Source organism: Petaurus breviceps, unplaced genomic scaffold, assembly GCF_028583685.1.
Source record: "Petaurus breviceps papuanus isolate PSGF00001 unplaced genomic scaffold, PetGlider_PUasm1.0 400, whole genome shotgun sequence".
NCBI lineage: Eukaryota > Metazoa > Chordata > Mammalia > Diprotodontia > Petauridae > Petaurus > Petaurus breviceps.
This window is the reverse complement of record NW_027186316.1, coordinates 4,334,452-4,361,284: the sequence shown is the minus strand read 5'-3', so window position 1 is coordinate 4,361,284 and position 26,833 is coordinate 4,334,452. Positions and strand designations below refer to the sequence as shown.

General features: G+C 42.9%; 1 protein-coding gene across 1 annotated transcript in view; it reads right to left on the bottom strand.

The window, feature by feature from the left end:
- Positions 1-26,833, bottom strand: part of COL4A5 (collagen type IV alpha 5 chain) — a 211,520-nt gene that overhangs the window by 15,254 nt on the left and 169,433 nt on the right. Inside the window, exons 37-40 of the mRNA XM_069100381.1 lie at positions 25,614-25,799; positions 9,898-10,022; positions 2,705-2,777; positions 2,487-2,558 (exon numbers count right to left, since the gene is read on the bottom strand). Coding sequence (XP_068956482.1) covers positions 2,487-2,558; positions 2,705-2,777; positions 9,898-10,022; positions 25,614-25,799 — 456 coding nt within the window. The remainder of the gene's footprint in view (positions 1-2,486; positions 2,559-2,704; positions 2,778-9,897; positions 10,023-25,613; positions 25,800-26,833) is intronic.

Below are 26,833 nucleotides of genomic sequence, written 5' to 3'. Positions count from 1 at the left end.
AGAGACAGAGAGACAGAGAGAGAGAGACAGAGAGAGACAGAGAGAGACAGAGAGACAGAGACAGAGACAGAGACAAAGACAGAGACAGAGAGAGAGAGACAGAGAGAGACAGAGAGAGAGAGACAGAGAGAGAGAGAGAGAAAGAGAGACAGAGAAAGAGAGAGAGCAAAAGATAGAGGGAGGGAGGGAGAAAGCAGGAGCGAAGGAGAGAGAAAGTAAGAGGGAGGGAGAGAGACAGAGAAAAAGGAAGGGAGGGAGAGGGAAAGAGGAAGAGAGAGCAAAAGATAGAGGGTTAGAGAGAGAGAAAGGAGGAGGGAGGAAGCTAGGAGAGAGGAAGGGAGCAGGAGAGTACAGGATAGAGGCTGAGAGGAACAGCAAGAGCCAGAGGGAGAGAAAGGAGGGTGGGGAAAGGGAAGTAGAGAGAGAAAGAGAGAGAGAGACAAAGGGGAGAAAGGATACTTTGAAAGAATTTGCTTAGATCTCTGGCCCCTTTCTCAGCATTGAAGGTGGGGGTGGTGAGAGGGAAGAAGAAAGGTGTGTGTTTATTTATGGGTCAGAAATGAACTGAAAATAGAGGAGGCAAAGGTTAAGAGGAGGGTCGAGTTTTGGATGGGCAAGAGTGAGTTTAGCATGGAGAAGTTTGGGGTTGGGATGAAATGACTAGGTCCTAGCTGTTAACCCCCTGAATCCCCCTAAACCAGGATTGGAGCCATAGCTAAGTTCCACTGAGCTGCCCTACCCCTCCCAAGCTCTACAACCCACCCTACTGGCCATGCTCCTTTGTACAGCACAGGGAGCCGGGCTGGAGAATGAATGGTCTCTGGGGATCATGGTCTCTAGAATGGTCCATGGGTCTGCACAGCTAAAGAAGGTCTTGAAACAAAACAGAGGGGGTCCCAGTGGAAGGCCCAGCCTTCGGGGGGGTGCCCTTAGGGATGTCTGTCCACCTGGAAAGAAGATTCCCCTCTGGGTGTCCAGAGTCCCCCCAGAGAAGACTAAAAGAGATGTTAGGGCCCATGGCCTGCTGCCAGTGAGGGCCACTTGCAGGCCTGAGCAATGGTAATAGAAGAGGCATGTGGGGGTCTGCCTAGGGAAAGTCTGAATGAAATAAAGACACTGGGGAGGAATTGAAAGATCAGAATAGTGACTCAACAAGCACTATGTGTCAGGCATCATGCTAAGGACTGGAGATACAAAGAAAGGTCAAAATGTAGTCTAATGAGGAAAAAATCATGGAAGTAAATGGATATATAGAGAGAGCAGATACAGTGTTGCTGGTGGTGATGTTGGAAGATAGGTGCTAATAGTAGGAGGAAGGGGGATGGGGACAGGCCCTTTGCAGAAGGTGATGTAGGAGCTAGAAATTTCTTCTAAGAGGCAGGAGGTGAGGAGGGAGAGCATTCCAGGGATGATGAACACAAGAACAAGCAGGACCCAAGTACATGGCTAGGGGTAAAGTGTGAAAAGACTGGAAAGGCAGGAAGGGGCCAGCTTGTGAATGGTTTTAAATATTTTATCATGTAGGTAATAGGGAGCCATTGGAGTTTCTTGAGCAGGACAAGAGTGACCTGCTGAGACCTACACTTAGACAATAAAGTGGAGGATGAACTAGAGTGGGGTCTGGGAGAATATAACTGAATTATATTATAGATATGATGATTATAATATAATCTCTATATGAGATATGATTTTATCTGATAAACTGCATAGTGGAGTAGTAGTTGAAGTTTGTGAAAACTGGGCCTCAGATAACTGTGGGACCCTGAGCAAGTCACTTCACCTTTGTTTGCCCCAGTTTCCCCAACTGTAAAATGGGGATAATAACAGTACCTACCTCTTAGGGCTGTTGTGAGGAACAAATGAGATGCTATTTATAAAGGGCTTGGCACACAGTAGGTGCTATATTAATGCTTATTTCATTCCCTTCTTCTTGGAGTCCTTTCCTTGCATTTATCTGAGAAGATGTGCTATTAAAACAGCATGCATCCATATCAGCACAGGTGGGTCTAGAAAGATATGTGGAGGGGAAAGGACCTAGACTTGACTCAGTACTTGAGAGTTTAGCTAGTCAAAGGAATACCGATGGTGTATTCCCATAGGATCATAGTATCCTGGAGCTCAGAGGTCAAAGAGGTCAACTCCCTCTTTCTTCAGAAACTGAGGCTCAGAAAGGAGAAAGGACTTGCCGAGGGTCACACATAGGATCATAGATCTAGAGTTGGAAGAAACATTAGAGGCCATTGAGTCTAACACCCTCATTTTACAAAGGAGTAAATTAAGGCCCAGGAGGTAAAGTGATTTGTCTAAAGTCACACAGCTAGTATGTCTAAGGTAAGATTCAAATTCAGGTCTTCCAGATTCCAAGTACAGTGTTCTGCCCATTGTGCCACTTAGCTGCCTAGCTGATAAAAGCTCCAAATACTGTAACCAATTCACACACAGCAACCAATTGGTTTTAGAAATCCAAGTGATGAATGGACTCTTACCTGAAGGACCTCTAGGGCCTGGATCCCCTGCAGCACCTGCTGAACCAGGAGCACCAGGAGGTCCTTTCATCCCTGCAAGGCAAACCGTCACAACCTCAGTGAAAATGTAGGCCCTCCTCGTCCCCAAGCAACCAGCGACGGGGTGCTAGGGTCTCTGAAGATCTGAACTGGCACCACTAGTAACCAGAAAGAGGTTAAAAAACTATTCCTTGAAATACCTTGGAATCCTGGGATACCTTGGACACCAGGATTCCCCTTCATTCCAATGAGTCCTGGCCGCCCAGGATCGCCCTGAGAAAAGAGAGCTCTTTTAGTCATGTGGGTATATGGGGAGGGGGGGGATGTGCTACTAAGCCGAGACTTAGAGGAAATGATAGTAAGCATTCACCAAAATGTATGGGGCACAGGAAGTTGAGATATTTTGGATTTGAATCCTGCCTTTAACACTTAACTGTGTGACTAAACTTCAATTCTCAGTTTCTTCTGTAAAATGGGGACAATGATACTTGTCATGTGCATATCACAAGGGCTTCTGAGGCTCTGATGAGATGTTTGCAAATCAATCAGTCAGTAAGTAAACCAGCAAACATTTATTATGATAAACAAGCCTTGAGTGCATTCTATGAGGGGTCTTCGACATCTGAGAGTTCCATTGACCCCTTTTATTAATTATCTACTAACAATGATTACACAGAAAATTATCTACTAGCAAGTGATTACATAGGAAAAAAAACATTTATTATGCTATGTCACAGAGTTAGAAGTGGAAGGGACCTCAGAGGCCATCTAGTTCTTTATGGAAGAGGAAACTGAGGTCCCAAGGAAATGACTTGATCAAGGTCATGCAAGCAGAGAGTAGCAGAGACCAGACTGAACCCCAGGTCCTCTGATTCCAAAGTCACAGATACAAAGACATAAATGAAAGAGTCCTAAATACCATATAAATATCATCCATTATTGTGTTCCTGAAGAAGTATTAACATGTAACGTTGGACTTGAGGGCAGGAGGCCAAGGTTCTACTCCCAATTCTCAGACTCCATGTTTACTGGACTCTGAGTAGATTATTTCACCTATCTGAGCCACAGTTTCCTCATCTGTACAATGGGTATGACACTTCATGTACTACCCTACCTCTCATCTGCCTTTTGTGAGGAAAGTGCCCTGGAAACCTTAGAGTGTTACCAAAAAATAGTAGCACCAAGTTGACTGATTAATTTCTATATACTATCTATTTTGGGCCTCCCAGCAACCCTTTGAACATCACCTACTTTTGTGAGAAATACACTGACCCAGCTGCCTGGGGTCTGGGTGCTCCAGCATGAGCTGGAAAGGCAGAAGAAACAGATGGAATGTTGTCCAAACTCTGGGGATTTTACTGTTATTTTTTTCAAGACCACTGAATTAATCATTTCAATAAACTTAATTTTTTTCTTCCATTTGGAAATTCCATGTGCTTTTCCCATAGCCTAATTCACACCCATGTGCTCAGGACACAGGGATTACTGTTAGGATAAATTCCTCACTCAGCCTCTGGTCTAGGGGACCCACACTGAGAATCATTGTTATGTGGGTGACATATGACAGGTAACATAGGATCCCATTTGAAAAGTGTTTTTATTGATGGCCTTTATTTTCACACCAGATTCATTTCTTTTCTTTTTCTTTTTGGCTTTTTGGATGGCAGTTGGAGTTAAGTGACTTGCCCAAGGTCTCACAGCTAGTAAGTGTTAAGTGTCTGAGGCCGAATTTGAACTCAGGTCCTCCTAACTCCAGGGCCAGTGCTTTATTCACTGCACCACCTAGCCACCCCCAACCACATTCATTTCTGAACAGAAATGTGGAACATTAGTTCCAATGTTCCACACCCATAGTCCTCTCCAACAAAAGTAGGGAAATCCATGTTCTCGTCTAATTTTGAAGTCCAACTCCATTCTGCACATGAGGAAACTGAGTCCCAGAAAGGGGAAGTGACTTGTTCAGAGTCACACAGACAGTAAATGTCTGAGGCAGGACTGTGAAACCAGGTTTCTCTGACTCCAAAGTCCACTGCTCTATCCACAATGCCATGCTGCCTCACGGTGATTATAATTACAGGGTGTTTAGTTTACTATTACTCTGCTTTCCATTCTGTTGTAGTTGTAGATATTGTTTCCTTGGTTTAACTAATTTCATTCTGCATCGGTTTAATTTCATTCTGCATCAGTTTTTATCTCATGCTTCATATTCACCATCTCTTAAGAAATAGTAACTTAGCTTTGAGGGTTCATGTGTTTTTTCAAAGTTACTTTCTTTTGCTTCTATTCTGCCCAGTTTTCTTCCACTTCTATTTTTTTGGAAGGAGGTGGCTCCTAAGTCAGTTTTTTTTTTCAGAAACCCTAATTCTCTGGACAGATTCTAAATCACATGTTCTCAAATATCTACTCTGTAGTTCTTCATTGACTCTGCTTTGAGAATTATTTTCCAACAAAATTTCCATCCTGATATAAATTTTTTTAAATGTGTTTAAATGTTGAACTGTTCCTCAGATGTTTGTTATACACTATGTTTGCCATGTACTCTGCAGAGCACACAGAATTCTTTGGTTTTTTTTCCCCTAATGGGAATTTTGGGTTCATTTTCTTTTATAATTCTTTCTCCTTATTTGGCTCCTCCTTCCGCTACTGTTTGGACCACCCCTCCTCCCATGGCTCCTTAGGTTGGGAGGTATGGGGACCCTAATGGATCCCTGCCCAGAGTAAGCTCTGTATAGAGATGACTGGGTTTCCAGTAGTCCTTTTCATCTCCTCTAGCCAGTTCAGTGATGCCATGATTCCTCTTCTCATCTCCTCTCCATATAAATATACTCCATGGTAAGGCAGAATCAATGTCTTCTAACTCTTCACAGTGTGGAGGGAAGTCCAACCGAGTCATTGGGACCAAGAGACACTAGGCAGAGGTTATGTCATAACTCATAGCCAACATTACTTGTTATGGTTGTGCCCAACATGTGGGGTGGAAGGAGTGAGCAGGATGTGGAAGTATTTAAGCTTTGTGAAGTTATTTCAGGAGGCTTTCTACCTTTTGGGGTGTTTTGGTCTGCTTATAGATTCAGTGTTAGTTACTCTCAGTGGGGTACATCTGTATTTCCTTTGAGGTTGGTAAGTTAGAGCTATATGTGGAAAATGACTACACTACCAGCTTGCTAATCGTGTGACTGTAAGTCGACTGTCCGTGGAGAGCACATCAGAAAGAAGGATGTGTTTCATTGGCTCCAAGAGCAAAGCCTAGGTCCAACTGTCTTAGTATCTACCTATGCACCAAGGAATAAAGCTCTCAAGCTTATTGAACTGAATTTAGTTCAGAGTTTCTCAAAGTGGAATTTTGACAGCAATAATCCATCATGTGGGGCTAATCAAGGAAGGCTTCCTCGAGATGAGATGAAAGCAAGAGATGAAGAACACGGATTGGTAGAGAGAACTGGGGAGGACATTTTGGGTGGGCAGACGAGGCAGAGGCATTCCTGTCTAGGAATAAGAAAAATGTTTATGGGAGATGGCATCCAGCCTAGCTTGGCTGGGGCAGAGGAACTGTGTAAGGGAAAAAACAAAATGAAGGTTGGTGAGTTAAGAGATAACACAGGAAGCATTTGGGAAAGGGCCTCTGGTATCAGGCTAAGGGGCTGGGTTAGGATGCCACAAGCAATCAGGGCCTGCTCGAAATGAACAGCCAGCTCTAGGACAGATATGAAGAAGGAGAGACTGAGGACAGGGGTGAGGAGCTTTGCAGTTCCCTGGGCGAGCTCACCAGGGTTCATGATGCACTGCAGAGAAAGGGGCTGGAGGCAGCAAGATCAATTACAAGGCTGTTACAGTAGTTGAGGTGATAAGGGTGTCGACCACAGTGGTGACTACAGAAATGGAAAGGAAGGGGGGAGATGTGAGAGACATACTGGTTTGTTTGCTTGTTTGGGGGGGGCGGGGTGGATAGGGCCTAGGATCTCACTGAGATAAGGAAATTCCTTCTGCCAATGCAGATGGGAAGCTGCTCTGCACCCAGGGGTCCTGAAGGATTCAAATCTTGTTCAGGGTACCCCAGCCAGAATAGGCCAGGGGTGGGACTTGAACCCGGGTCCTCTTGGCCCTGAGGCTGCCCAATCTCAGGGCACTCCAGCACACTGCCTCCCCTGAGAGACATTGCAGAAGAAAAAAATCAATAAACAGAACAGAGCCTTGCACAGAGAGCGGGAGTGTCGGGGAATGCCAATTGTTCAGAGGCACCTGCACGAAAGATCATTAGGACTCAGAAGGGGTAGGGGGGAGAAGCTGGGGAAGAGGGGGCACCTTGTGGGCTCCAGCTCCTCAGAAGGATGGCGATCAGGAGCTTGACAAGCCCCAATCTTGAGGAATGTGAGTGTGCATGTGTGTATGTGCATGCATATGTGTGTGCACCTGTGTACATGTGCATGTGTATATGTATGTATTGTATATAGATGCATGTATTATATCTGAATAGTCACATGTGTATGCATCACATAGGCACACTGTACGTGTGTGTTGTTCATGAATGTTTCCGTGTATGTGCATCAGTACATGTATGTGCATGTATGTATACTGAAGGCAAAGGGTGGCCAGGTGGCTAAAGTGCCAGACCTGGAGGCAGGAAAACCTAAGCTCAGATCCACTCTCACACACTTACCAGCTCTATGACCCTGAGCAGGCCACTTCACCTCTGTTTTCCTCAGTTTGCTCACCTAGAAAATGGGGAAAATTACAGCTCCTCCCTCTCACAGCTACCATAAAGATCAAATGAGAGAATAACTGTAAGGCACCTAGCACAGTGTCTGGCACACAGTAGGGGCTATCAAAATGTGAGCTGGTAGAATTATCATGAGGGTATATGTATTTGTGTATGTATGTATGTACGTACGTACGTACGTATGTATGTATGTATGTATGTATGTGTGTGTGTTTGTGTGTGTACTTGTGTATATGTGCGTGAGTAAGCATCTCTGTCATGAGGGGCCGGGGCAAGGGCTGACCCTTCAAACATTAGCCATCAGGCTTGATTGTTCTAGCTATGCACAGTATGTGGGCTGGGCAGAGTGAGGGGGAGCTAGACGTATTTATCCAGTATTAAATTTAAATTAATTAAATTTAATTAATTAAAACTTGCCTTAAATGTTGAAGGAGTTGCTGGACAGAGCCTGACTGGGTCTTCTCTGAACTAGAGAATGCTCTTTTGTCCTAAAAACAATGGGGAGCCATTGGAGGTGTTTGAGTAGGGGCATGCCTATGTTTTGGACATTAATAGAACGAGGCTGCATTGAATGAATTCAAGAAAAAGACTAGATAATAAATGTCAAACAGTATAGAGCCAAGCACAGAGGCTTAAGCTACACACTGAAGACTTTCTTCCAAAGTGACATCACAGAATCACAGATATAGAGCTAGAGGGGCCCCCAGCTTCCACCCAGTCCAATCCTCCTCGTTTTTACAGGTGGGGAAACTGAGGCCCAGGGAGATGAAGTGACTTGCACAAGGTCACACATGGAATCATAGACCTAGATCTAGAAGGGACTTCAGGGGCCAGTTAGTTCAACCCCCCACCCTCATTTTACAGAGGGGGAAACTAAGGCCCAAGGTGGGGAAGTGTTTTGCCCAAAGTCACCCATAGGATCCTAGGTGGAGAAGTGAAAGGAAACTCAGAGGTCAACTAGTCTAAGCCCCTCATTTAACAGAAGAGGAAACTGAGGCCCGGGGGGGAGGGACTTATCCAAGGCCACACATAAGCTCCTATATCTGAAGTTGGAAGGGACCTCATCTATACCTGAGATAGACTGGTATCAAGCCATAGTGAATACTGAATACTAGATTACAGTATTGGTATTTTCTGCTGTAAGTAATAGTGAGCCAGTGAAGGGGTTGGAGCAGAAGCATAAGAGGGGCAGATCTGTGCCTCAGGGAGACTGGTCTAGTAGTGTTTACCAGGAGATCAACTAAGAGTATTAGAACAGTTCAGCTCAGCACTAATAAAGGTCCAATTCATAGCAGGAAAATGGCAAGAGTAATCAAGAAGGAAAACTTGATGAGAATTTGTTATGGGTTATAGAGAATAAATAAATAGGGAAGAGAAAAAGAATTGAGCCCACAAACCCTAATATATTTTGCTAGATTTAAATGATCTAAATTTGTATTTCTTTGGGCAGAGAACCCACATATAAGGGTATTATTCCCCATATGGACAGAAAGAAGGAAGGGAGGGAGGGAGGGAGGGAGGGAGGGAGGAAGGAAGGAAGGAAGGAAGGAAGGAAGGAAGGAAGGAAGGAAGGAAGGAAGGAAGGAAGGAAGGAAGGAAGGAGGGAAGGAAGAAGCAGCATTGCCCAACTGGAACTGGCCAGTTGGGTCCCCAGTGGGGCAGCTACTACTACTCATAGATTGTTGTTCGTCGTCCATGCTTGAAGAGGATTGATGACATCAGATGGGTGATGTCTTGACTTGCGAGTAAATTGGATTTCAGTGAGGCAGGGCTGTGCAAATCACCTACGTGGTGCTATAGTGGATAAAGTGCCGGGCCTGGAGTCAGGAAAACTCATCTTCCAGAGTTCAAATCTGGCCTCAGACACTAACTAGCTGAGTGACCCGGGGCAAGTCACTTAACCCTGTTTGCCTCTGTGTGTTATAGAAGGAAGACTGCAGACAATAAGATCAGTTCTAGGGTTCTTACACTAGCTGTCTTCTAAGTCACCCATAGAGTCCTAGTCATAGAGTGAGAAGGGGCTTCAGAGGTCATCTAATATGAGTCTCTCATTTTACATTTGAGGAAACTGAGACCCACAGAGGGGAAATGACTTGGATAAGGTCACACAGTTAATACACGGCAGAGTACAGATTTGAATTCAGATCCCATGATTCCAGATTTAGTATTTTTTCATAACAGGTGGTAGGAATGGGACCAGAGAGAAGGTAACAGATTCAGGAGAAGCTGTGGAGGCAGAATTGACAGGGCCTAGCAACCAAATGGATGTGGGGCATGAAAGAGGGGAAGAGTGAAAAACAGAGGATACTGAGGAATCAGAAGGAGGGGCTTCTCCTCCTGCTAGGCAGGAGGATAGAGAATTGAAGGCAGCAGGGACGGTGAGGGAATTCCACATTATAGAAAGCTTTGGGGTAGGTTCTGCCTTCCAATGAAGCCAATGTCACTAATTAGCAGCTAGGGGCCAGTCCATGAAGCCAGCTCTAACACAGCGAAGGCTCATTAGATTCGCAGAGGGCAAGGAGGGCTCAGGCCTGCTGCTTCTTTTAGAATTTGCCACTGGGCCACAGAGAACACATTGCACACTGATTGTTAAAGAAAACATTTCAGATGGAGAGTTTCCCTACAGAACACTCTGGATTCTGCACAGAATCCCTTTTCCCTTCCACCTACACTTACCTGGGGCCCAGGTGGGCCTTGCTCTCCTTTGAAACCAGGCAAACCAGGCTTCCCAGGTGGGCCCAGGTCTCCCCTCTTTCCTTTCACTCGTCCATTTCCAGGGTCACCCCAGGGACCTCTAGGCCCTGGAAAACATTTATAACATAAAACAGATGTCTATATCATTATAAGCAAGAGGGTGAAACACAGCAAGAAACTTTTGGAAAACATCACAATTAACATGTGTCCCTCCCCTCACCCCTAACCCTTGCCCAAGTTTTCTCTTCTCCAGGATAAACATCCTCTGTTCTTTCAACCACATGTGGGCAGCTCTCATTGCTGGGAATTTTCCCATCAAACCAAAATCTGTCATCTTCCAGGTGACAGGCAACATGACAAGTGAGTCTCCCTTCACAGTTCTCTGGCTCCAGTCTTCAGACAGGCAGCACTCAAGGACCGTAACCACCATAACCATGCTGGCCTAATGTCTTTCCTAAACCATGGCACCCAGAAATGAAAACAAAACCCCAAGTATGATGTGACCAGGGCAGATGACTGTCACCTTTCTGGTTGTGGGCACCAGGACACTCTTTAACTTTCTCAGTCACCATATCACACTGTTCATTCATATGGTGCCCATAGGCCATTAAGGAAACAAAAACAACCATATTTTGTCCAGACAACCATGTCCAGCCATGTCTCTCTCCATCTGGTACTCGCGAAGTTGATTTTTTCTTGAACCAGAGTATAAGACTTTGCATTTATCCCAATTAAACTTCACCTTATTATATTCAGCTTAATGTTCTAGTCTGTCAATATTTTTGGATACTGACTCTGCCATCCTGTGTGTCAGGTCTCTCTTCTAGCCCTGTGCCATCTGCAAAATGATAAGCATGCCATCTGTGTCTTAATCCAAGTCACTGATAATATATTAAACAGCACAAGGCTAGGCACAGATCCCTGGGACACTCCACTGGAGACTTCCTGCCAAGATGACATCAAACTAATAATGATTACTCTTGGAGGCTTTCCATTTAGCCAGTTACACATCCAACCAATGGTACTATTGTCCCACCCACATCTCTCCATCTTTCCCATAAGAATTCAATGGGATATTTTGTCCAAAGTACTGCTCACTAAAATCTCAGTAAAGTATATCTATAGAATTCTCCTGACAATGATAGACAGACAGACAGACAGATGGATAGATAGATAGACAGACAGACAGATAGATAGGTAAATACATAGATGGATGAATAGGTGGATAGATAGATAGATGATAGATGGATGGATAGACAGATGGGCAGATAAGTCAGTCCAGCATGGCTTATTCTTGATGAAGCTATATTCTACCTTTGTGACTTTGACATCCTTTCCTAGATGTTCATTAAACATATCTATAATAATACATGCCAGAATTTCATCATCACCATCAGCCATTAACAAGCATTTATTAAGTACCTACTATGTACTAGGTAGGCACTGTGTTAAGTACCTCAATACTTAAAGAAAGGAATAAACAGGGGCAGCCAGGTAGCACAGCGAGTAAGAGCACCGGCCCCAGTGTTGGGATGACCTGGGGATCGAATCCGGGCTCAGACACTTAGCATCCACCCAGAAACACCTGGCCGTTTAACCTTGAGCAAGTTACTTAACCCCAATTGCTTTTAAAAAAAGAAAGGAATAAACACAGTCACCCTCAAGTATCTCATAACTGATTTATGGAGGGAGACAACATGCAAATGTATGTATATTCAAGATGTACATACAGTGGAAAATAATCTCAGAGGGAAGGTGGAGACGGGAGCCTCTTAATTTCCTCAGGAATTGAGTCAAGTTCACAGGCTTACAATGTCTAGATTCTATTTTATTCTCTTTTTCTGAAGATCAGGAAGATAGGTGCTCTTCCCCAGTCCTATGGCAGCTTGCCCATTCTGTACAATTTTGATATGACAGTAGCTCGGCAATCACATCTGCCAATTCATTCATCAGCTGAGGTTACAGTTTATCTGGGCCAAGAGACTTGAATTCATCAAGGGCAGCTAAGTGCTTTCTTACTATCTCATTATCTTAGGTATTCACTATTGCCCTATTTACCTTGGCCTTTTCTAGTCACTTTCTCCTACTACTGGAGCTTAGTAAATGTTTGGCGAATTGTTAAATGAAGAAAGTGACTAAAAACATCTCTGCCCTCCATTGGCTTACACTCTACTTGGGCATGGGAATATGGAAAACACATATATTTTTGTTTTTGTTTGTTCAGTCATGACCCTTTCTGGGGTTTTCTCAGCAGAGACACTGGAGTGGTTTTGCCATTTTCTTCTCCAGCTCATTTGACAGATGAGGAAATTGAGGCAAAGGAGGATGAAGTGACTTGCTCAGGGTCACACAGCTAGGAAGTGTCTGAGGCTAGATTTGAACCTCTTAGGAAAAGAAGTTTTCCTGACTCAGGCCTGGTGCTTTATGCACTACGGCACCACCTAGCTGTCCTTAGAAAACATGTATGCATACAAATAAATAGAGTATAGACAAAGACATTTCAAAAGGGAGAGAATGGTAACAATGGGGAAAGGATGGGAAGGAAAGAGCTCATGTAGGAGATGGTATCTGGACTTTCAAGGGATTTTGATTTTAAATTAAGGGATATTATGAGATAGAGGTAAAAGAGAAACTTCTAGACATGGGGATAATTTGGAAAAAGGCAAGGAGGTGGGAAAAAGAATGCTGTATATGGGGGGGCAGTTGGCAGGTCAATTTGAATGGAATAAAGAGTACATGAACTGAGGTAGGTGATAGAAGACTAAAAAGGTAAATGGAAATCAGACTGTGGGAGGCTTTAAATGGAGATTCTGGATTTTATCCTAGAGGCAATAGGGAGCCACTGAAAATTTTTGAGTGTGTGTGTGTGTGTGTGTGTTGGAGGGGTTGTAACATGGTATGATATCTATATTTTAGAAACATGTATTTGGCATCTGTGTAAAACACAGATGGGAAAAGGGAGAGACTGAAGGCACAACTGAAGACCAATTAAGGAGGCTGTTGCAACATCCATAAAAGAGATGATGAAAGCATCACCTAGGGTAAGGGTTGTGTAGGTGGAGAGATGAATGTAATAGACAGCACAGAGGCTGAGACAACTAGACCTTGTCAAGTGATTGGAAATGGGTAGTTAAGGAAATGGAAGTCAAGGACAGGATGGTGGGGTCTTCAACAGTGATAAGTTCAGAAGAGGGGTAGGTCTAGGGAAAAGGGAATAAGGTCTGTTTCAGACATTTTGAACTTGACATATCTATGGAACGATCAACAAGAGATACCCAGCATGCAGTTTGTCATGTGGGACTGCGATGAAAATGAGAAGCTTGGAGTTGATGGCCTCTAAAGTACCTTCCAGTTCTAGATCTACGAGCTCACGGATGATGACCTTGGACAAATCATTCCACCTGTCTGGGTCTTAGTCTTCCCCTCTTTAAAATGATGGGCTTTGACTAGAAAGCCTTTGAGGCCCCTTTCAGCTATAGACTTATGGTACTATAATCACAGTAGTGAGGCTTTCCAAAAACTTAGCTAGGCTTGTCCTGGAAAAGTAGACCTACAGTCCATTCTTGTTCCCATGCCAAGAGCCTTTCTACTTTGGCAGAGACCTGTATGAACATTCATTGTTATTGCATGTTCTTCAAGAACACGGGATCACATCTACATCATTGTGAGGCATCAGAGGAGGTCTTTAGCAGGACTAATTCTATCATCTAAGTAGAAGTTGTCTAGGGCATTTGAAGAGCACAAGTAAACTTTACCAAAATCAAGTCAAGGAGTATTGATTAAAGCACCTACTATGTGCCAGGAACTCTGTACAAAGCACTGAAGGTGAAACCCTTTGATTTCTGGTGGGGGCCAGGAGTCGCTAAATTGCCACTAGAACTGAGACTAAGAAATAAGAGTCTCAAAAATGTCTAGGGCTTCTCCTGCAAGGCATCCAGATCATCTACATAACAAGAAACTAAGAGTTAGAATTAGACCACCTTTCCTCTAGTGAATTGACTTCCTGATTTCAAACCAAAAATGCCCTGTAGAACTTACATCTTGAAGTAAGAGTATCAGCAGATGGATTTAATTCTTAGCCTGTTTTGTGGCCCAGACCCTTCCCTTGTGCAGGGAGGTTGGGGAAGCCCATGGCCCCTTTTTCAGAATCATGTTTTCAAATACATAAAAGAAAATGCCTAAGTATGCAAAAAAACCCAATTTCTTGAAATACAGTTATTAAAATATTAAAAAAAAAGTTTGTTGACCCCATGTGAAGAACCCTGGCTTATAGAATCTAGGCTAGCTATTATTTTCCACCAGTATTAAAAGTCCACGTGTCTTGCTCCCTTACCAAGTTATCTTTGCCCTGAAAGCTAAGGTCTGTAGACACGTGCTTGTCATAAAATCACAGATCCAGACCTGGAGAGACCTTGGCGGTTACCTAATCGATCCAGTTCTTTATGCAGATTTGAAGGTTAAAATCTTGAATTTTTCCATTTTAAATACAATATGACTTCAAATGGGATTATCTGATGCGACCAAGAGAGTTCATGAAACTTGGTGTCCTTTCCAAAGAGAGCATAAATCAGTCACATAACCTTTCCTGACAGGTGAAAGCATGACCTGGTGACTTTATAGATGAGCAAAGGGAGGTGAAAAAGCCTGCCCCAGGTCATGAAAGGAATCAAACAATGAACTTTTTTTTTGCTTTTTGGAGGGGCAATTGGAGTTAAGTGACTTGCCCAAGGTCACATGGCTAGTTTTTGTGCTAAGTATCTGAGGTCAGATTTGAACTCAGGTCCTCCTGACTCCAGGGCTGGTGCTCTATTCACTGAGCCACCTAGCTGCCCCACAATGAACATTTATTAAGTGCCTAATGTGTGCCAAGCACTGGGCTAGGGACAGAGCTTACATTTAAGCATTACAGGTAGGATTTGAACCCACATCCTCTGTCTCTACAGCCAATGTTCTTCCTAAAAATCAGAATAACTAAGAACATGGGGCAAAAATACCCTGAAAATGGCCCACTTTGTCATTGTGCGGACATTTCCAGCAAGTTTCCAACTTAACTTTATTCTGCCTGGCACATGAGAGACAAGAAGCAGGCCTAGAGGCCATATCTGTAAGTCGCAGCCTGGCTGTCCTTTGACATACCCACAAACAACAGATTCTTTTAATTGGGATGGGCTAGAACAAGTATACATCTGTTTCTTTCTTTCCCTTCCTTCCTTCCTTTTTTTCTTTCCTTTCCTTTTTTTCTTCTTTCCTTTTTTCTTTCTTCTTTCCTTCCTTCCTTCCTTTACTTTCTTTCCTTCCTTTCTCTCCTTCCTTCCTTTCTTTTTCTTTTTTCTCCCCTCCCTCCTTTTCTTTCTTCCTTCTCCTTCCTCCCTGCCTCCTTTTTTTAAATAAAGCACCTACCAACCAAACTTGCCTAAATGAGATTTTGTCAGGAAAGCTGAGATGCTGGGCTTTTAAATTTGGAGCCCAGAAAATATATAATTTGTATTAGAAATTAGGTAGCAGCTCAGTTCAAGATGAATAAGCTCCTTCTATAACATCCTGAGAAGAGAGATGAGGCTGCATTATATGTTCCCATTTTTCAGAAAGATAACCTTTTCGTGGCCCTCTTCATCAGCAGATAACTTATTAAAACACAGTCTTGGTCCGAAGAAGCAAGTGCGGGAAGATCACTACTCTTTTGCAGGTAGAACAAGATATTGGCTAATCCATCGCCCTTTTAATCCAAACATTTCTGGGGCCCCTGATTTTTAAATTAACAAGGCGCTAATGATATACCGGTAAACACCGGCTGTTCTGCACAGTGATCAATAGTCCCCTTCCATTTCTGAGAATAACTATGAATACACAGAAGAAAGCCATGTTAGGCAATAAGGTTTTGCGAAAAGAAATCCGCATGTAGAGGTCACCCATGGGCCAGAAGCGCAGTTCTAATTCTTTATGCAGGTTTGAAGATAAAAACACGTTGTTGATTTTTCCATTTTAAATCCAATATGACTTCAATAGGGATTATCTGATGCGACCAGGAGAAGTTCATGAAAGCCAGTGTCCTTTCCAAAGAGATCATAAATTAGTCACATGACCTTTCCTGACAGGTGAAAGAAAGCCAGGAGCAGGTATCAGGGAGGGGCGGGGGAAGGGAAGGGAGGGGGAAGCAGCTAAGCTCTCCCATGACTTCTCCAGCACAGTAGGAAGGACATTTCTCTTATAACACAGAGAAGACCATAAAAACCCAAGCTGACCAGTGAAGAATCTGACCTTGAGACCCAGAGAGGGTCAGAGGTCACCCAAAGCCCCCAGATCGATGCTGGAAGGGTCAGACAGCACAGAGAAGAAAATCAGATTGTTAGTTAGAGGCAGCCCACGTTACTGAACAAGCTGAAAAGCAATCCGTCTTTTACACCGGGGGTACATCGTAATCAATACACATGCAGGATCAGTCATACAGAAAGCCAAATATTTTCCAGTGCAATTTATTCTGAAGCCATTATGTTGACCCTACTACTACAGTTCCCTAAAGGTAATGTCTCAGAGACTAATGGGAGGATCATTGACTTTGGAGGCCATCGAGTCCAACTTCTTCATTTTACAAAAGAGGGAACTGAGGCCCTGGGAGAGGAAGGGACTTGCCCAGACTCACACACAGGATCCTAGGTCTACAGAGCTGGAAGGAACCTCAGAGGCCTCCTAGCTCAACCCCTTCTTTTTATGGATGAGGAAACTGAAGCCTAGGGAGGTTAAGAGACTTCTCCAAGGTCACACTGCTAGTAAATGGAAGAGCTGGGTTTGAATCCAAGACTCCAAATGCAGTGAGCATTCTCTCTCTGCTGCCCCACCCTGTCTATTTAACAAAACCATTTCTTTGAGAGCACTCAGCTCCTTTCATACAGGGGACATTTTAGCTACATTTTGTGTGGATCTTGGATTTTTCCAAGCCTAACTGAAAAACAATAGTTTTCTTCAGTCTGACCCACAGAGTCACAAGAGCCATCAGTTGTTATTACTAACAACCTCCCTGGAATGGTTTGTGTCCTTCACAAATATGCCATAAAGATGCATTTTGAATTTTAAATAATAGCTTATCAGGCACCTCCATGCATTACTGCACATTACAGAGAAAAATTCAGTGTACATTTGTTTTTTTGTTGAACTCTGAGAAATGAGAATCTTGAGTGATAGTATTTCCTGAAGGTGCGAAGACTGTCAGTAATTTTTAAAAAATGTTGACATGCAAGATTAAATGAAAATCACAGAAACCATCACTGATACGTCATTATGATTCAATGTAGTTATTGAGTCAGGCCAGATTTGCTATTGAAAATAAAGAAAAGAACAAGCTTGTTAAAGTAAAAGAAAAAAACAGTCTGTGAAAAAGACAATTCTTGGCTAACATTAACTGTCTGGAGTGTTTATAAACACAATTCACTCTTAGAAGTCTTGCCTTAAGTTGTAAGTCTGAATATTACAACAGGAAAGTAGAACATGGTGGTACTCTCTCTCTCCCCCTCCCCCTTTCTGTCTCTCTCCCCCCTCCCCCTTTCTCCCTCTCTCCCCCTCTCCCTTTCTGTCTCTCTCTCTCTCTACCTCTCCCCAAAAGCAGGAGTTAGAAGACCCAACTTCCATTGGCAGCTATGCCCCATAACAACTTTGTTACCTTGGACAACTCACTAGGGCTCTGAGCCTCAGTTTGCTCATTTGGAAAATGGGAATAATAAGACCTTGTTTTCCTGGCTTCGTGTGGCTCTGGATGCAGATCAGAGGCATTTATGCATGGGAAATTGCCTAGAACAATTTGTAAAGTGCTCTGTGGACATAAAGAGCTGATTACTAGTTTAACTGTTAATACACTAGTGTGTGGTGTATATCTGTTAAATCCAGGGGGTTAGAACATGGAAGAATGCACAAGGGCTGGCTGCCAACATTGCTCTGAATTCCTTAAGCTCTGAACTGCACACCCACATCCCCATAGGTGAATATGTCCCCCCAGTAGAATATATATTCCGTGGAGAAAAGGGCTGACATTTTTTGGTTCTGTAACTGGAATATCTAGCACAGTGTTTGGCACATAGTAGGCATCTAATAAATGCTTATTGATTATGTCTCCCCTTAGAGAATATTGTCTTTCCTAGGGAGTGTAAGCACCTTGAAGTCAGGGCCAGTTTTACTTTTTGTCTTTGTTATTTCCAGCACCAGGTGCAGTGCCAGGCACTTGATTAACAGGTCCTTCCCTATAGGAAGCTGTCTCTCTTAATAGAACGCAAGGGTTGGGGGACCATTCTTTGTACTTCTCGTCTCAGCAGCTGGCACACAGTAGGGGCTTAATCAATGCTTGCTGATTGATTGACTGTTGTAAGGCTCAAACGAGATTGTAAGAGGTAAGGAAAGCATAATGTAAATGTTGGCCAGTGTGACTCTGACTGAACATTCTTGAGGCAGAATTCATTCGCGGAAGGAGAGGATAGTTTGGCTCCATAATGAGCAACAGATATGAGTATATCCACATCTGGGATTGCAATTGCAACTTAGTGCTCAGCCATTTTATTTGCAAGTCGAGAGGGCTGATTAAATATGTAGCAGCTCTTAGAACAATACCCATTAAAAAGAGGCTTGATGATTTCATTTGAGTTGGTGGCAAGGCAACCTGATAAAACAGCATAGCAAGACTTCCCGAACTCGAGTTTTTCCAACTTAATATTCTTCCCAGTTATATGCCAAGTCAATTTCATGCATGGGGCCCTCCAGCCAATATACACCAGAACAGAGGTCCAGCAAAAAGAAAACAAAACAAAACAAAGCAGAGCTTCAGAAATAAGTGATAATTAGCCAAGACCATGGGATCATTTGAATACTGTTTTAAACAATGATCTATTTCAGGTTGGAATTTTCTCAATTGAGCAAGGAGATAGAAATGATCCTGTAGTCTGACTGAGGGACAGTGTTTCTACAGAGAAGCAAGTCTGAGGACTGGGGAAGATTCATCATTCATTCCTCCAAGGCAAGTTCTAGCCTTCTACCTTGGTGAGAGTTTAATGTTAATGGATGAAAGGAAAGGAGAACAATCTCACTTCCATCTTGTCTATCACAGACAGAGTTGGGAGGGAATTGAAACTCCAGACAGGTGAGAAGATAGTAATAGATCTCCTGATCTGAACCAATTACACCTCCAAGAACTGAAAGAACTTGTCCTTGAACTTTGATTGGGGAACGTGGTGGAACTGTGGGGAGAGTGGGAGAGGTGCCTTGGAGATGGGCAAATGTTCTGGTTTTCAGAAAAAAAGATAAGGGGGGGGGGTTGTAAAGACTGTTAGGCATGGCATGGGGTCCCTGAGGGATTTAACCCTTTTAGCTTGGGCGGTCAGCCCTGGGGTCACACTGTACTGGGTGGTAAGAGCCTCAACCACTACTCTACCTCTTAGCTGGTTCCAGTCATGCCTCAGTGGACCCCCATTTTACAATCAAAATCAAATCCATAGTGTTGTTACTTTCATATGACTCCACTCACCATCCCTGTAACCTTACAAATCAAAATGTCCTCCCTGACCACTATGCCCCTTTAATGTGCTATCTCCCCAAGTTTCTTAAAGAAGGGTTTCTTCCCTTCTGTATTTGTATCCTTAACACGGTGTTTGGAGCACTGAAATGCCTGAAAAATGTTCTTTCATCTGTTCATCCTGAACAAATAAACAGATGGTTTGTGAGCATGCAATAGCAGTGAGAAGGGACCTAACAGTCTATTTAGTCGAACCAATAACTTGGTGAGAATCCCCTTTGCTGTATCCCTGAGTGGTCATCCCAACTTGGCTCAAAGGCCCCCTGTGAGAGGGATCCCCTACCAGCTCTCAGGGCAGCCAATTCACACATTGGCAGTTCTAAGTTCTATAGTTTCTCCTTAATATTGAGTTGAAATCTATCATCTTTTCAGTGATAGCCCATCAGATACTCGAATATGACTAGAGTTTCTTTTAAGGCTTCTCTTCTCTAGGTTAAATATCTCTAGTTCCTTCAGATGACAAGAACTCAAGGCCCCTCATCATCCTGGCCCAATGTCCTTCCAAAACTAGAGCACCCAGAGGTGAAAACAGTGCTTCCAGATGGGATCTATTCACAGCAAAGGACAGTGGGACTCTTCCTTCCTACCCCATGGGTGCTGCTGCTCAAGGCAGCCTAAGAATGCATGGGCATTTTTGGCTCCCAAACCACACTGTTGACTTATACTGAGTTTGCAGTGCACAAAACAATCTTCTTTTTTCAGACAAATTTGTCAAGTTTTTACTCTCCCTATCTTGTACTTGTGAAATTGAGTTCTGGGATCCAATTGTAAAACTTTACATTCATCCCTCTTATAAATGTAACAGCTTAAATTAGATTATTATTTTTCAAACCAATATTCTAAAAAGTCCTTTGGGATCATGACTCTGTATCCAGCATGTCAGCCCTCCCTTCTAGCACTGTGCCAAATGATAAATGTGGCATCTAAGCCTATATCCAAATCATTGATAAAAACGTTAAACAGCACAGGGCAAAGCACAGATCCCCAGGGCACCTCACTGGAGACCTCCTGCCAAGTACACATTGAACCATTAACAACTACTCTTTGAGTCTGGCCATTCAACCAGGTCCACATCCATTTAACTGTACTATCATCTAGTTCACATCTCACCATACTTTCTACATGAGCCAGTGTAAGAGATTTTTTCAAAAACACTAGGTAAATGATACCTACAGCATTCCCCTGATCTTCCATTCCAATAACCCTATCAAAAAAGAAATTGAGGTTAGTCTGGCATGACCTGTTCTTGCTGGAGTCACGCTAGCTTGTTGTGATCATGGCTTCCTTTTTCAGATGTTCACCAGCCATTTCTTTAATGAGTCATTCTAGAATTCTGCCGGGAATGAAAGCCAAGATATCTAGCCTATCATCCTATACTTCTGTTACAGACTCTGTTTTCCTCCCTCTTTTGAAAATCCAAGCATCTGTCCTCTCCAGTCCCACAGCACCTCTCCTGTTTCTTACAATCTTTCAAACATTCCTGACAGTGGCTCAGCCATCCCATCTGCCAGTTCTTTTGGTATCTGAGGATGTAGTCCACCTCAGAGAGGTGACTTGAATTCATAAAAGTCAAAAATGAAGGAAGGAAGGAAGGAAGGAAGGAAGGAAGGAAGGAAGGAAGGAAGGAGGGAGGGAGGGAGGGAAGGAGGGAGGGAAGGATGGAAGAAAGGAAAAACGAAAGGAAGGAAACAAGTATCTGTCTACTTTATGCTAGTCACTATGCTGAGTCTTCAGAAATATTATCTCATTTGATCCTCACAACAGCCCAAGGAGGTAGGCGCTATTTATTAACCCCATTTTAAAGTTGAGGAAACTGAGGCAGAGGCTAAGTGATGTGGTAAGGATCACACAGCTAGTAAGTAGCTGAGGCAGAATTTGAACTCAGGTCTTTCTGACTCCATGTCCAGTGCTCTATCCACTTGTCTTGATGAAAGGATCATCTGATGCTTTAGAAACTATGATATTAGGAGGGAAAGTCAGAAGCAAAGGTCTAAGCTTGGAGGTAAACTCTCTTTGATAATCCTAAGCATCTCTGAAAAAAAATCCTTCCCATAAATACCATAAAGCCAAGGAGACAATTTTCCTTTTAGCCTTGCGTCAGAATCACAAATAATAAACACATTCAGACCTTACTCACAATTAGGTGAAAATATTCACCGTGAATTACCACTCTCCCACTGGACAATTCTTGACATTGTGTATAGTTCCCACCAACCAATTAATCAACAAGTACTTATTAAGTAATTACTGTGTGCCAGGCATTGGGCTACACCTTGGGGACAAAAATACAAAGAATGAAACAACCCCTACTCATGAGGAGTATACATTCTAATGGTGAGACGATGTATGTTACACATACACACATGTATATACATAATAAATATATAAATTGAATGACTACAAAACAAACAGAAAGTAGTTAAGTACTAGGCACTTTGGAAGGAAGGGCACACACTAGCCATTGGGGGTATCATAAAAGGCTTCAGCTATGCCTTGAACAGAGAGAGAAGCTTTGTGAGTTGGTGATGAGGAGGAAGAATATTCCAGGCAATTTGGAGGAGCGGTGCAGCCACAGCAAAGGTCTTGAGATGGCAGGTCAAGTGTAAGGAATGTAAAGGACAGTTTGGCTGAACTGTGGCATGCAGGAAGAAGAAGGAAGCTGGAGAGAGAGAAGTTGGGGTCAAGTTACAAAGGGCTTTAAAAGCTAAACAGAATAGTTTCTGTTTGATCCTAGAGGCAAGAGGGAGTCAAGTGAACAGGAGAGTCACATGGTCAGTTGATATGTGTACAGGATGAAACCAGGAATAGCAAGCTATTCAAATGAGCAGGTGGTTTGCACTTTTGGGTGTGTCCCATTAGGTCACTTAAATTTGATAACTTGATTAGAATTTAAGTTTCCTGAGGGCAGGGGCTGGGTCACCTTTAATCTTGACATCCCCAACACTGAGCATTATGCCTTGCACATACTGAAAAAGCCTGGCCCTGTGAGTTCAGTAGGATGGGGAATTCCTATTGAGAATTCCTTCTGCCAATAGAGGTCATCTGTAATTTAGTCATATAGAGTTTCCAGAGGGGCAGTGAAAAGTTAAGTGACTTGCCCAGGGTCACACAGCCATTACTGGAGGCAGGATTTGAAACTAGGCCTTCCCAACTCTGAGGCAAACTCTCTAATCACTAGGGAACACAGCCTCTCAAATGCTTGTTGATTGATCAACTGCAAAATCTTGAGTAGGAGACTCTATATCGGGGAAAACCTACACAAAATCCAGCAGATACAGATTCTAATATATCTATAGTTTCTGACAAAGGAAAGTGTGGGATAATTTAAAAAATGGTTATTAAATAGCCCAATTACTTCTGTATTCACAAGTCTCTCCTTGATGTTTTTTGGCCAACAATTAGCTTCAGCATCTCCCAAAGGAGTGCAGAATGATGTTTTCTTGCTCAGATCTATGACAAAGAAAGTCATAGATAAGTGGACGATGATTCTGCTTGTTAGCAAAATTGGAAAAGAATGCTAAATTGACTTTCCTAATTAAGTGACTTCTCACTGTTGGTTGGAGACACTGAGTATTGTAATTTACTAATATCTTACAATTTTCAGCCAAAATATGAGAACTGATTTGGCATGTTACATTTTTGATTGTATACATTAATATACTTGGCAATTTTAAGCATTTATGTGTACACATACATATATGCTCGAACACTGATTCTGACATATTCTGGTTGTATGACCCCTAGCAAGTTGCTAAACCTTGCAGTTTCCCAGGCAACTCTCTGACACTGTAAATGACAGGGAAGGTACCAATCTCCACTGATATAGAAGGAGCTTCCTCAGGGTCGGCCAGGTAGCACAGTGAGTAAGAGCACCAGCTCCAGTGTCAGGATGACCTGGGATAGAATCTGGGCTCAGGCACTTAGCACCCACCCAGAAACACCTGGCTGTGTAACCTTGAGCAAGTTACTTAACCGCAGTTGCTTAGGGGTGGCCAGGTGGCTCAGCGAGTAAGAGCCCTGGATCCAGTGTTGGGATGACCTGGAGATTGAATCCCGGGCTCAGACACTCAGCACCACACCCAGAAATAACTGGCCGTGTAACCTTGAGCAAGTTACTTAACCCTGACTGCTTTAAAAAAAAAAAAGGAGCTTCCTCATTAGGAACTCCCTCTACCAATTAAATCACATGTTCAGTTTGAAAAAAAATTACATTTAGATGAAGGACAATATGATATAGTGGGTAAAGAGCTGACCCTGGAGTTGGGAAGACCTGAGCAAGTGACTTAACCTCTCAGTGCCCCAAAAGGGCAGTTCTCTGAGACTATAGGTTCCAGAGGAGATGTAGAGCTGCACTGGTGAAAGGAGTCCTCTATTCCCATGAAATCATGGTTCAAATCAACATCATGTTCCATGGACCATGAAATGATGGTCCAAAATCAACACATATGCACATGCTTAGATGGTTATCATTTCAAACTTAATATAAAGCTTATCACTTGAGCATTAAGAGGCTTAACCTGCAGGACCCAGAAAGGATTGAGTTCATCAAGGTCCAATGTGGTTATTGCACAATGGGAAGAGAACATGGACACTGGAGAAACAGCAATCAGCTCTAATATCCCGTGGAGCCTTTCACCAAAGGGTTAGTTCACCATTGCTGTATTCTGAAAGCTTATTACACTCTAGTGATCTTTTCACAAACCAAGCCATCACTTCCCAACAGCACACACTGGTGTGTTTTGACAGACAGGAAGTCATTTTCATAATAATCATTACTCTAAGCTCCTACGAAGACAATCAGGCTTAAACTTCCTGAGTAGAGTTCACAGAAAATATGCAAAAGTAGAGAAGAGCCCATTTCTCTTATTTATTTATTTATTTCTCACGACTGTAGTAAAATCAGAAATAGAGCTGTGTGCTATTTTGTGGGTTGGTTTGTTTATAACTAATGGCCATACTTCCAGTGTAAGCTAACTAATTTCACTATTCCTTGAATAAATTAGCAGTATTACTCCAAACGGCAAAGTGATAAGGGTCGGCTTTCCCCTCCCTCCCTCAAATTAGTCCTTGTTCAACCAGGATACAATCCCATTTTTCCCCCCTGAGAAAGAACCCCATCACTGGAGTTGCTTAACCCCCTCCAGAAACATTCACATCACAGCAGAGACAGCCAGCTAGCGAAGAGGTATTCTGAACATAGCCCATGATCCCAATGAATTTGACTCTGTCATAGAGATCTCAGGGAAATTAACTACAATATTAGTGAACACACTATTAGCATGAATTAAATGGCATTTGGAAGCAAAAATCCAGAGACTTTCAAGTCCTAGGAAGAGAGGGACCAATTATTTTGTTGCTTTCATTGGAGATTTCACTTGCTTTTTAATCAATGAGAGCCAAGTTTTTAATTACCAGAAATATAAAAATGGAAAATGGAGTCTCAAAAAGCTGTCGATAAAAGACCACCAGTGAGTGTCTGGGATCAGCAATATTAACCGTGGATGAAAATGAGATTTTCCAGAATTAGTAAATGGAACTACCCCACACAGACACTGAATGAAAAGGTGAACATTGGATGCAGAATTGACTCTGCGGGAACAGTGTTAACGTAAGAAAGATGAGATCCAGACATGAGCTTGGTCTGAGGAGCTCGCTATCCAATTTGATCATGCTGGGATGCCGAAGAGAAATTTGATTGTCCTGTTCCTAGGAAAGATGAAATCTGTTTATTGTGCCAATGACATTGAATCATGCAGCCAACTTTGGAGACATTTTTTTGGTGCAGTCCAAAAAAGTAGATTGGGTGCCCATGAAAATTATTTCTGGGATGTTATAGTTCTGCCTGCACTGCAACATGGCCATGGGATTTTGCTGCCAGGTTATCAGCAGAGCTATTCCTTCAACAAAGAGACTAATATGTCAGTTACTGAGTTTTACTTCCACTCTAAGTAGATGAGGATGACGTTCATTATTAAGTGGAATTGGTAGACACCATGGAAATCAATGGAGTTGGGCATAAACCAAGCTGTTTACTTGGAACACAGCCCTAATTTACAAAATTAGTCTAGCTCTAAACACTAAATAACCTACCAGCAAGACAAAATAATGGACAATAATAGGACCATTTCCCTGATGCTTCCATATGTACCTGGTTTCCCAGGATGACCTCGAGGCCCAGGGTTCCCTTTGGGACCTTTTTGACTTTGACCTGGAGAGCCAGGAGGACCTGGAGGCCCTTGTATACCAGGGAAGCCAGGAAAGCCCTGTTTGCCCTTTGGGCCTTGAAGGCCAGGCTTTCCTGGAGTGCCTGGTGAACCTTCATCACCCTTCTCACCTGCAAAAATAAAAGAACAAGATTATAGTGCAAATTATAACTATAAAGTGAGAAACTATTTTAGATACAAAATATTCATAATCAATAAGCTGGCACTTTGAGGACTTTATCAGCATTCCTAGATTTCATATCTATCTGACCCCATAACCCACTCTGTCACAGAGTCAAAAGATTCAGACTTGAATAGGACCTCAACCAATGCCCCCACCCCCAACAACATACCTGACATGTGCCTGAACACCTCCTGGGAGGGAGAACCTAACACTTTCCTAGGCAGCTCATCCCTCTTTTGCATAACACAGAATGTTAGTAAGTTTCTCCCGCTGCTGCTGGTCCCGCCCTCTCCATGTGACAGCCCTGCTGTCTTGCTCCTCCTGAGTCTTCTCTTCCCCTCATATGCCTTTCACCCAGAAGGTCATTCTCCAGCTTCTCAATGTCCTTCCTAAAATGTCTGAACATAATACTCAAAATCTGGCCTGGTCAAGGCATGAAACTATGGGACTATCACATCCTTACTCCTAGAAACCAGGACTCTCTTAACAGCCCAAGATCCCATTAGATTTAACAACAACAATAACAATCACATGAACAATTTAAGTACATCATCTCTCAGTCTCTGGGAATGATGAGATTATACTTCACACTCATATTGGCAAAAAAGTGACAAATGTTGGAGGGGCTGTGGAAAAACAGGTCCATTAATGCACTGTTGGTGGACCTGTCCATTGGTATAGTCAGCCACTCTGGAAAGCAATTTGGAGCTATACCCAAAAAGTCACTAAAATATGCTTACCCTTTGACCCAATAATACAACTACTCAGTCTACAAACATCCCAGAGATCGAAGAAAAAGAAAGAATCCTTATGTATACAAATATTTTAGCTGCCCTTTCTGTAGTTTCAAAGAATTAGAAACTAAGAGAATGCCCATCATTTTGGGAATGGCTGAACAAATCATGGCATATGAATGCAGTGGAATACAATTGTGCCATAAGAAATGATAAAAGGGATGGTTTTAGAGATGCCTGAAAAGAC